The sequence below is a fragment of the Apaloderma vittatum genome, unplaced genomic scaffold (assembly GCF_000703405.1).
Source record: "Apaloderma vittatum isolate BGI_N311 unplaced genomic scaffold, ASM70340v1 scaffold11839, whole genome shotgun sequence".
NCBI classification, from domain to species: Eukaryota; Metazoa; Chordata; class Aves; order Trogoniformes; family Trogonidae; genus Apaloderma; species Apaloderma vittatum.
The window spans coordinates 10,628-22,523 of record NW_009734635.1 but is presented as its reverse complement, the minus strand read 5'-3'; the positions used below and the strand labels follow the sequence as shown (position 1 = coordinate 22,523).

Below are 11,896 nucleotides of genomic sequence, written 5' to 3'. Positions count from 1 at the left end.
CTAAAGGGAACTCTACTTATATTCTTTAAAATAAGTTTCTATTTTCTGAATTACCGCATAACATGCATATATTTAACAATATCTTAAAGCCAAAGATATTAATATGCTTTCATTTTTTTGTAGGCTGCGGGATTTTCATGTGTTTGAGAAATGGTTCTTGGGCTCCTATTCTGCTTGCAGTATCTCTGTCCACTGTTGCTAGGCCCATTTAGATATTATTTGTTTTTTATTTTATACTACTCCTTAATCGCCGTTGAGAATCTGAACTGCTACGAAATCCTTTCTGTTACTCCTTGTCTGATTTCCTGAGATTCTGTCCGCAACCCTGGTTGGGAGAGGGCGCTGGTGAGCTTCTGGCGAGATGAGCCTCCTCCTTAGAAGAAGTGGGCTTGAAACTCTCCTGCTGGTCTTGTGGGGAGGCAGGCGGTGGAGTCGGAAGGCTGTCACTTGGCTGCATTTGTGCATTAGCAGCTGATGAATCATCCTCCTGCTGGTCTTGGGTACTGAGGGGAACAGCCGAAGAGATGATGCCCTGAGGAGCAGCTGTTGAACTGCTGTTGAGACAATTTATAACTCATATAAACATCAAATGTGCAGTTATTGCTGGTCATAGTTTCCGAGCAGCAGAGATTGTTTATTAGCTGCTTAACTAGTTTCCTTCACATTCCCCTTTTCCTTCTTTCACCTCTGCCTTATGAATCTGAGACAGTGACTTGTCTGTCTGGTTGGATTTGACTCCTAATTCCTTCTCTTGAATCGTAACTGTATTCCGGGGAAAGGCGGAGGAAGGAGGAGCAGCAAGGGAGGAGATCAAAACTGCAGTATCACCAGTTTGAAAAGCTAGTAACTGGTGTGTAGCTTGTTACTAAAGGTACTGCACAGCAGGATTTTCTAGTGACTCCTCTCTGCTTCACTGCTGGAAGGTGAACTGAAGGAGTAACAGTGAGATTATGAGCACTTTTAAATTCCTCTAATTTTCTTAGAGAAAATTTGTGTCATCTGATTTAAAGGAATCACCACGGTTACCTTGATTACTTACAAGGTGCTTAAGTGCTTTTACAGTGAGGAAATTCTGAACAGCTGTAAAATGAATCCATTATAAATGCATTTTAATATGCATCCATTAAAGAGAGACTATGCAGGCAGTATCTGCATTGGTTTCAGTGGATGTTGGACTGGATGTTATGGAAGCACTTACCAGTAACAGACATAAAGACATTTTTAAGATATTGAGTTTAAACTGAAAGGTCTATAAGCAGAATTAAAAAACAACCTACATATTGCTAGCTCAAGATTTTCCTATCAAGGCTTCTGGAATACTGTTGGTACCTGAGAAGACTCAGAAATTAGCAAAATTTATGGATTCATCTGATGAAGATAAAGATTTAAAATATAAAATGCTTAAGATTCAATACTTTCAGTGAAGACAGCGTTTGTGTTTCTGTGCTGTAATTTTTAGCACCTGTGTCAAGGACAAGGGAAAATACTACAGCAAGTCAATGCACACTCTATGTTACAAATACAGAGGACCTCTGTTTTACAAAGCCTTCTCATCTCTAGGAGAAAAGCATTAACACAGCAGACTGTATTTTAGCCAGGCCGGTGCATTTGTTTATTGTTTCCAGACAGCAAAACTCATGTATGTGAATTCTTCCAAGGGATATTATTTGAGTATTTCTCAAGTAGTAACTGATAGACCACTGGTGGTCCATGGAGCGCTAACCAATAGCTTAGAGAGGAATTTTAGTAGCAAAGCGTTGCTACTTTTCAAACAATTGTGCTGTAATGCAGTCAGATATCTTGGGGTGGGTTTTGATGTTGTTTTTTTGTTGTTTGGTTGGTTGTTTTGCTGTTGTTATTACGAAGTGTCTTACATTTGCAAATACGGATTTTAAAACGTGCATGAGAGAACTGAACTAGGAAGACGCTATTACTTCAGTATAGAAAGTCTAAGTAAGGATAAACCTGTTCTTGTCTCACTTGATTTTAGTCTCTTATTCTGTTCCTTGTTAATGTCTTATCCTGTTCCTGAGGAGGGGCTGAGAGATTTGGGACAGTTTAGTCTCAAGAAGGCTTAAGCAGATCTTATCTATGTGTATTAATATCTGATGGGAAGCTGTAAAGAAGATGGAGCCTCTTCTCAGAGGTTCCCAGTGGCAGAATGAGAGGCAACAGGCAGAAATTCAAACACAGGAGGTCTGTACACGAGGAAAGGCTTTTTCACCATGAGGGTGACCGAGCGCTGGCACAGGTTGACCAGAGAGGTAGTGGAATCCCCATCTTTGGAGATACTCAACCAAACTGTGCATGGCCTGGAGCAACCTGGTCTAGGTGACCCTGCTTTGAGCAGGGGGGTTGGACAAGCCCATCTACAGAGGTCTATCGCAATCTCAACGATCCTGTGATATGGACATTTTGTGTATGCGGAAACAGTACCATGCAAATAGCTGACTTCACCAATGACAGGGACCACTTCAGCAATTTTAAACTAGTCTTGTTCACAAGGTAGAAATGCCCATCATAAGCAAGATGCTACTTAATAATTCCTCTGCCCCAATAATTTAGACTATTCTGGTGACAAAAAGATCGTTAATTTAGCTTTCCTACAGTACTTTTATCAGTAGGTACAAAAAAGGTGTGATTTTCCTTATCTTTACTTGTGGGTTAATTGATGCACAACAGGTGACATGAAAACTGACTTGACTGGAAATCCTACAGAGAATAGTAAGAAAAGTAAATAATGCCACATCTAAAATAGACACGTAGATAAAAGTAACTCCGTGTGTTCACTTCTGTACTCTCTTCCTGTACTTTAACAGCCTTGGGCTGCTTTGTCTTGAATGGACAACTTCTTTTGTGCTGTAGTGTTAAGCTGGACTGCTTCTATATTATGTACTCTTTGTACAAGGTTATGAAAGTTGGAAATGCATATAAGGACAATTATCTTCGTGGTAATTTTAAGACTGGTTTTAGATTTTGTCACCACAGGGTAATATATGGAATTACACATTGTAGGCTACACTTTTTTTTTTCCCCCCCAAGACTTACCAAAAGCTATGCTTCTGAAAAGCACCTGAGTTAAGATCTTTGCTTAAAATTGGCTTCTTGGTGCAATTGTTCAGTTTTTGTCCCATCATTCGCCTGATTAAAGCATCATCTGTGTTTGGAAACAACTGTTTTGTGATACCTGCAAAATAAAGAGATGGTACATATGTACCTCATATGAGGTGCCCAAATCAGGGAAACGCGATGTGCAATCTAAAATGCATTTATTTCATCTTTGCAATTTCCAGCTATTTCAGCTTCAGCTCTAGTTACTTTGCTTTCTTCACACACTACTTCACAGATTTCACATGTGCCAGCTCTTGCTTTCCTCTGTGCCTCCCATATTGCTGTGCCTGCTCTTGGCAGACTCGAAGGGAACTCCAGGACCACAAGGGCTTCCTGTCACGAATGATCTGTGTTTGCTCATCCCCTCTCCATTTGTTCTGTTCTTGATCAGAGAGTCCTTTTTCTATCCTTGTCAGTCCTCATGTCTCTGAATCTCACACTTTTTGTTCATTAATTTTTATTTGTCTAAAAGCTTCCCTTCTGTTTTTCCTGGCTAACTTTCCTGAATGCAATACTAACAAGACTCAACCTCAGGAATGTGATTCCTGCTCTCTTCCATCATCTTCCCTTCCCTTGATCCTCCCCCCTATTCATTTAATTTTGAAGTCTTACAATTTCCATCTTCTTTAAATTATCTGATCTACTAAGTCATTTTCTACAGTCCTAGAACTCCCAAGCTTCCTGCTTATTTTTCTTTTTCTCTTGTATAATGCTGTCACTTTTCTGTTTGAATTTGGGACTGTTCTCATCTTCCTTAAGAGACTTCTTTGACAACTCTATAGTCTCCCCTTTGTAACTGCATTCTCCGCAGCATGCTTTATTCCCCAGAATCCACCGTTACAAAAGTCACTGGTAGCTCTCAAAATCATAGAATCATTCAGGTTGTTGAAGACTATTAAGATCACTGAATCCAGCTGTTCTCATCCCATTAAATCTTTTAAGTTTTTCCCATATATCATTCTGAAATTGTCTCATCTTACTGCCTCTAAATATATTTTCATCATCTTGCACGCTCATTCCTTTTCTCTCTTGGTTTGGGGTCTTTTTCTCTAGCTAGATTCTTAAGGAAAAGAGGTTTCTGCAACTGATAACTTTTGAAACTGCCAGCCAACTTCAACAAAATCGGATCAAAATACAGGAACTGGAGCTAAGCTGGGAAGGGAACCGAGGGAACTGGGGAAATCCAAAGGAATGGCAATGGGGGAGGGATTCGAGTACAGGAATTTAGGTTATGTTGTTCAAGTATTAAGCTATAGGTGTGAATTTGATAAAAATCAGGCTTCATGTGCTCAAAAAATACTGTTTTCTTTAAAGCTGCTGTTTCCACCTGAAATGGTTCTCTTTCCGATGCACCAAATATTTTCTGCTTTAAACCTCAGCATAAACCAAATTTCATTTGCTTCTCTGATCACCATTCCTGTCTTCTGTACTTATTGTCTCATTTTGCCTCTAGCATTCTTTAAAATGTCAGAATTCATAACATTCACCAGCTTCAAAATACAGCAGACATAATTTTAAATTGGATCCAAGTGTGTCCTCTCTGCCTTCCCTCATCCATTACCATCACGCTGCAAGTTTGGCTGTTGCAGATTAACCTTTCAAAGGCTAAAAAAAATTACCTTATCACTGCACCTGACTAGCCACTCAGCCCCACCAAATTCACACCATAGAAATACCACTACTTAGCATTTCACTGACAGTATTTGTAACAAATGGTTTTTAAGAAGTATGGAGCCGAAGAAGGAAACATGAAACAGCACATCACCTGAACAGACCAGCTGTTAAGCATTATAGTCCCTCCCTTAAAGGAAGCCCTCTGTCAACTCAGTGCCACATTGAATAACGGTAACAAGTCATCACCTATGATTTCCTGAACTTCATTCTGATTCATTGCTGGTTTTGCCGCTTTATCCTTTGAAGAGGAGGACTTTGCACCTGTGAGGCTGTGTGTAGCCATGTATTCGTGTGTATAAAGTGCTTGCATCAAGTCATTTATAAACTTTTGAGGTTTGCTCTTGTTACAAAGTGCAATCTGCCACTTTTCGATCTTGAACTGGAAAACAAAATTGGTCATAGGCATAACTATCGCAGTTCTCTAGAATTATTTTACAGTATTACCTCTGAAATACTGAAGCTTTTTTTTTTTTTCCAAACCACACTTCCAAAAGTAATCTCTGCAATACTAAACTTGCTTACCACTCGATCCTTGGGACTGTACACTCAGGTTATTTTTTTTCAGACGTGTGCAACAGAATAAGGATCCCGTTCACCCCAGCAAACGCTTCAGCAAGCGATCCTTATTACTCACTGGTGGAGAAAGGACGTGTTCAGACATATCTAATTCCTTCTGCTTGCACTCCATGGGGGCTGGCCGTGGTCCAGTTCTAGCGTGGGTTCCACACAGCCTCGGGAGCATGGCGCTGTGCCCAAGCTAATATTTCTGCCTCCGAGCAGACGTGCCCTAAGAACTGTGACATCTGCTCCTAGGCTTTGAGAGAGTGACTTCTGCACACAGGAGTTGTACAGCCTAAGTAAGAACTTTCTTAATAGGCAATTTTGAGCTACCTCTATTAAGTAAGGCTAGGCTGCTTAGAAAATAAGGTCTTTTTATTTATTTGGAGATGTTGGGTCAAATTTTATGTATTGTGATATTCAGTCAAAACATCATACATTGATAACTCTTAATAGATTTATTTGGATTTTAGGACCCCACAACAACACACAAAAATGATTTCCACCAACTACCATGAGTCAGTGCATGAGAGTGTTTATGTAAACTGTGAATGCAGAAGCTAGAATTATTCATTTGGTTGCATCTTTGTATATTTCACGTACAGGCTCGGTGCCTCAGATTTCTCAGTTATGCTCTGTTATATCTACAGAGAACAAGGGATCATCTTTACTCAGTATCTCTGTATGTATTTCTACTTAACTGCTGGTCAATGTCTGGAACAAGAGCAGAAACTTTTATATTTACTTACTAACAGTTAAACAGATCGTTGGTACCTTTCTTAGATTATCTCCACAACACTACCATTCCGCTTTGGCACCCAAAACATTAGGCTGGATGCCAGTATTTTCTTCACACATCCACAGTCTGACCTTACTCATAGATGTTCAAAGCCACCAAAATGAAAGTGAGTTTCAATGTGTACCGACCCACTGAATTGAGTCTGGTGTTTCTCATGGAAAGAGCCTTCTGCACACAAGGAGCTCATTAGTCATGCCATCAACAGAATGATGATAAAATTATTTGTACTGAGGCTTATTTTTTATATTTCTTACACTGTATTTATATTTATATTTGTTACACTGTGGCAGTAAAGTTCATACAGAATAATAAAGTTTTAATTTTTATGCCTGAAGCTGCATTTTAACTGACCTGCTTTTCACTCTGTTGCTCCTCATCTTCCACATTCAGAGTTACAGGTGAGCTGGAGTTACTATGCACAGCTGCATACGAATCTGCCAACAGGTTGTTAGATGCTTTCCAAACAGCATGGGAATGCAGACTGGACGTGGTCGATGTCACTCCCCCTTTGAGCAGTGCTTCAGCCATCCCTACCAGTTCCTCAAAATGAGTGACTGCCTGTGGCAACACTGAAATCAAATGCAAAGTGAAGGGGTGAAACAGGAATTGAAGCTTTCAGACTCTGGTTACATAAGCATGTGTATTTTCACAGTTAAGATTCCTGTCATAATGTGAAAGAGTCAAAGGAGTCTGCAAAGATACTTTAACATATTTTTTTCCTATTCTCTCAAATGTTTTCCTGCCATTTTGCTGTCTCCACCCATGAAGATCCAGCCTCTAAAATACCATAGATCAGTTCTCTGCAAGGCTAAGAGGAACCGTTAGTTCATGTGCATCATGACATTAGGCAGGCTATTTCTTTTTTTTTCTTTTTGCTATCACAAAATCTCTGTAAGTCTGTAAAGCTACTGAATAAGGGCTAAGTAATGTTGTATCTACTTTATGAGGTTTTTTTTCTTCAAAGAAGTTATATAGACTGCATAGCCTTTTCCCCCTCTTTTTTAAGCTACAGAGAATGTCTCTTAAATAATCTTTTTCTCCAATTAATGTTTATTTTCAAGTATAAACTTTTATGGAGTCCATTAAGAATCAAATTGGAGCAAAAATGACGCAAGGGATGAAGAATCAGCAAGATACAGAATCACTGAATTACGGACTAATAGAAGGGCTTAAGATGAAAGGCAAATGGACTTAAATGTGTAAGAAAAGTCAGACATTAGCAAAGCATTAAAACTAATCTTCAGAAAGGTGGAGAAGAATGATTCAAACCAAGATTAACAACATAGGGAATGGAGTCAGGGGGGCAATGAAACTGATAAGCACTTGCAAAATCATATGCCAATAAATAAGAGATGTCTAGGGATGGTATGATGTAGCTGGCAAGGAAAGGAGCACATCCTTTTTAAACCTTATTCATTCACTAATGTTTTGAAATTTTGGATTCAGGCTTGGCTGACCCAGAGTAGGGGACAGGGACAAGTAAAAGCAGCTTCAGAGATCACTAAGTGATGGAGGATTCCTTCACAAAAGAACAAAATGGTTCACCTCTGGGAAAGGACTAAATTCATTGCACCTGGAACTAACTGAGATTATCAATAATGACAAATTACCAAAGTAATTAGAAATCAAATAATTCCAGAATAAATGAAATTTCAGTACGTCAAGAAAGACTCTAATAAATCAGGTTAATTGGACTGGCCAGTGGAACGTTTGACTTTAGCATACAGAAAGGTTCTCTTGGGACCAACTGGCAAGATTTACACAGATTTTCCTGTTTCTAACACTATGATTGCATGGCCTCCGTGTAAGACTTTTTTTTCTAAGTGCCGCTGAAATTAAATGTTGTCATGTATCAAAGACTTTGATGCTAATTTTAGGCCTTGATCGTGTCAGGGGCTTGAGCATCCATAATTCCCATCCAAACGGCCTCCTATAAATCAAGCTTTTCATGACCTTCAGGCTTTCCTCTTCATCAAAATACTTCCCCCGACTTTACCTTGAAGCATCACAAGGGACTGCCTCAGGCGGCAGTTTTCTCTCATGGTGTCTGTCAGCTTCCTCTTGAGACTTTTTATTTTGGCACACAGTTCTACTTTGGAGAGTTGAAATAAAGGTTCCTCATCATCACTGCTACTTTCACTGTACAGAAAGCTGCTTCCTGAATATGGTTCTCTCTGAAAAAAACCCCACAAAACACAAGACAGTGCTATCTAGAGCAACAACAACATAAAATTAAAGCATTAAAACTAACATTAAAATATCTGGCTAAATTAGAATATTCTCTTTGTACACAGAGTGTACAAACAGATTCAGTGCATTTTAATAACAGGTGTTACTGAACAATGATATTACCATTCCTATTAACATTAAAAATGAAATTTGTCTCTCTGTTCTCTGTTCACCAATTCTAAGGTAGTGTCTTTAGAACCATTAACTTCATTAAAACAAAGAAATCTTATGACCCCCTAAACAAACACATTTCGCTTTGCTTTTATGTAACACGTTAAAATTGCTGAAGATGAGATGTTTACCTGTTTGTTAATTAAAGATGTTTCCAGTTGACTCAGGATGTTGGCAGAAGCAGATGCCTGCAACGATTTCTTTCTTTTTATATGCTTCATCATCTTCCCCTATAAACAAGAGCGTAACAGTGACTTTGCATTCCTCTAGAGCTTTTAATTATAGTATCCCATAGCATACCACAAACTTTTATTCACTGTGCATTTGGCACTCTTGGTTAGCATTTTTGAAAAATAGGTTTGGAACTTTTTGTCAAGATTTATGTTTTCTTCCCCTGCATTTTGTCACTGCAGATCTCAGCGCAATGCAAAGCTCAGGAAATCTGGTCTCTTCTCTTTCTTATGCAGTGGTCAGATTTCTGTCTTATGAGAGAAAATGTAATGAAGCTACAGAGCATCTACATCTTGAATAACACTTTTATCTTTAAATAGCAAAGGATAAAATCTCTTAGCCTAACTAATTACTCTGACAGGTTATTGTGCTGAGGTATCACGTGAAGATGGCCTGTATTCCCTTCTGCCTTTACGTACTTTGTATGTTGTGAAGAATCAATAATTACAGTCTTTCACTTCATTATGGGTCTACCAATATCAGGCACATAAAGACAGAAACTCACCTGTTCTCTGTCCAGGTCACTGTCCTCACTTTCTGAGAATATCATTTCTATCCTCTTCCTCTTGTCTTTTCCAAGGACTTGTATTTTTGTAATTTCATCTGCCTGTAATATCTTTTGCATCATTTCCACCAGCTCTTGGGGGTCATCTGAAGTGATGGGGGAAAAAAACAAAGCACAGAAAATCAGGTAGTGACAGTAGATTAAAATTTCCTATCAGACAGTTGCTCTGGAACTGCACTCACCACTCATGTACACAACTTTCACCAGGTGCTTTTCTGTTTTTCTTTCTCCCACTGGCCAGTTTACTAGCACGTGCTCATTTGGTTTCAAAAGTCTTTCTAGTTCATTGTCATCACTGGGCAGGTCCTGGATCCACGAAGTCTCTCCAATTTGTAGTGAGTTATCATTTACAAAATCAAACAGTGTGAATTTTTTCATTGTTACGTGGTTTTCTTGTCACACAGACACTGCCTGGAGGATGCCATAGGAAAAATAGCCGTTACTGTGTCATGTCACAGGAATGTTAGAATAATACTTTGAAAAGCCCCAAACAACCCTCCTGTTCCTAGATACTGGTAATTACCTTGTACAAAAATATCCTGGATCCGAAAGTAAAAACTAGCCAAGCAGTGTGAGCAGCCCCGCAGAGAACAGCTTTGCGGTGTTGGTGAAAAACGGAACATAAGGCAGCAATGTGTGCTTGCAGCCCAGAAAGCCAGTCATATCTTGGGCTACATCAAAAGAAGCATGACTGGCAGATCGAGGGAGGTGATTCTGCCCCTCTGCTCTGCTCTGGTGAGACCCCACCCACAGCTCTGTGTTCAGCTCTGGGGCCTCCAACATAAGACACGGATGTGCTGGAGCAAGTCCAGAGGAGGGCCATGAGGACAATCAGGGGGCAGGAGCACCTCCCCTATGAGGAGAGGCTGAGAGAGTTGGGGTTTTTCAGCTTGGATAAGAGAAGGCTCCACAGAGACCTTCCAGTACTTAAAGGGGGCTACCTGGGAGTGTAGTGATAGGACAAGGGGTAATGATTTCAAACTAAAAGAGAGTAGATTTATATTAGATATTAGGAAGAAATACTTTTGTGTGAGGGTGGTGAGACACTGGAACAGGTTGCCCAGAGCAGTTGTGGATGCTCCATGCCTGCAAGTGTTCAAGGCCAGGCTAGACGGGGTTTTGAGCAGCCTGGTCTAAGGATGTCCCTGTTCATTGCAAGGGGGTTGGAACTAGATTATCTTTAAGGTGTCTTCGAACTGAAACCATGCTAGGATTCTATGGTTATATCTCCCCTCAAAGATGGGAGATGGCCTGCTCTATACATGTACATCAGACAGTTGCCTCAAAAACTGTGCACAGAAACGAGCTTTCACTCACAGAGCCCTTGCTTCCGTATTACTACCATCCCTCATCTATCTCCTGGTTGGGATCTCTATTACTCCTACATTTGCTCCAACAAAACAAAAGTTTTCAGTCCAGGTTCTGACTACAAGATACAAGTTTCATAAAAACTTTCCCTAGAATGAAGGAAAGTACTAGTTATACATGCTGTTAAGAGGGATATATGACTTCCAGGGCTGTATTAATCATCTCACGGGCAGCAAGATGTACAATTCCAGCAACAAAAACCCAACTCAGAACAACTCAGGACAACTGACTGGGTGAGGGATGACACATTCTGGCAGTGGAAAACTTGATGTACAAAAGAAATGACAGGCTGAGGACTGGAAGAGAGCTGGGCTGCTTCATGAAGGATAACAGCAACAAGGACAACCCAAACCCAAATATACAGCTAAATCCTTTGCTTACATAAAATGGTATTTTCAAGGCGAAGGATCATTTCTAAGCTTTTTAAAGCACTGAAGTTCTGCACTGGGAGAAGGGAACAAGTCACACACTTTGTGCTTTATTTTTGTAACTAAGCTGATATGACTTACACAGAAGTGTGAAATGTAACATACATTAACATGTAACATACATTAATAAACTCCACTGGAAATGTAACTGGTTCATTTAAGTATTTCCATTATTTTCAGAGAGGATATTTTCTCCTTTAAAAATTATTAAATCAGATAAAACCAATATGTAGAGAATATGATTTTGTCAAACCTTGACCTTCTTTCCAACAAACATATGGTTTAGCCTGTCAGTTCATAGAGATGAAGTATTTTTTACGGAGCTGAAAACTCATGAATTCCCAGATGTGACAGCATGATTTGTGATTTATTTGGCCTCAATCAGTCGGAAGCAAAACTAGTGCCTCATGCAGAGGCTGTCAGAAAAGTACCTCAGAGCTAGAGAAGGAAAATTACGTGGGGCTATTATGTCAAAGTGAGAAAATCTGACTGCAGTGCACTAAGAAGCAACATCAATTCGTTTGCAGAAGTCCAGCTCACCACTATTCACCATGTCTGTGCTACGCCTTAACAGAGCTGGCTTTTTGTGTGGGGGTGAACTTGTTAATTTGTGAAAGACAGCTGCATTCTTGTCCACATGTTCACTGATACAATGAGGCAAGCAGCGTAAGAAATCACCAGTAAAAAGAGTGTTAAATCATGCTTTTGTGCACAGTGTGTCGAATGAGATAGCAGTAGGGTTGTTAGGTACTGCCCTGCTGA

At 39.8% G+C, this 11,896-nt stretch overlaps 1 protein-coding gene across 1 annotated transcript; it reads right to left on the bottom strand.

Moving 5' to 3' along the window:
* Nucleotides 1-286: 286 nt before the first annotated feature.
* Nucleotides 287-9,398, bottom strand: BEND6 (BEN domain containing 6). Its single transcript, XM_009876350.1, has 6 exons — nt 9,279-9,398; nt 8,139-8,316; nt 6,494-6,711; nt 4,972-5,164; nt 3,049-3,187; nt 287-554 (listed from the first exon to the last, which is right to left on the bottom strand). The coding sequence occupies exons 1-6, from the start codon at nt 9,396-9,398 to the stop codon at nt 287-289; spliced, it is 1,116 nt and encodes a 371-aa protein (XP_009874652.1).
* Nucleotides 9,399-11,896: the final 2,498 nt, after the last annotated feature.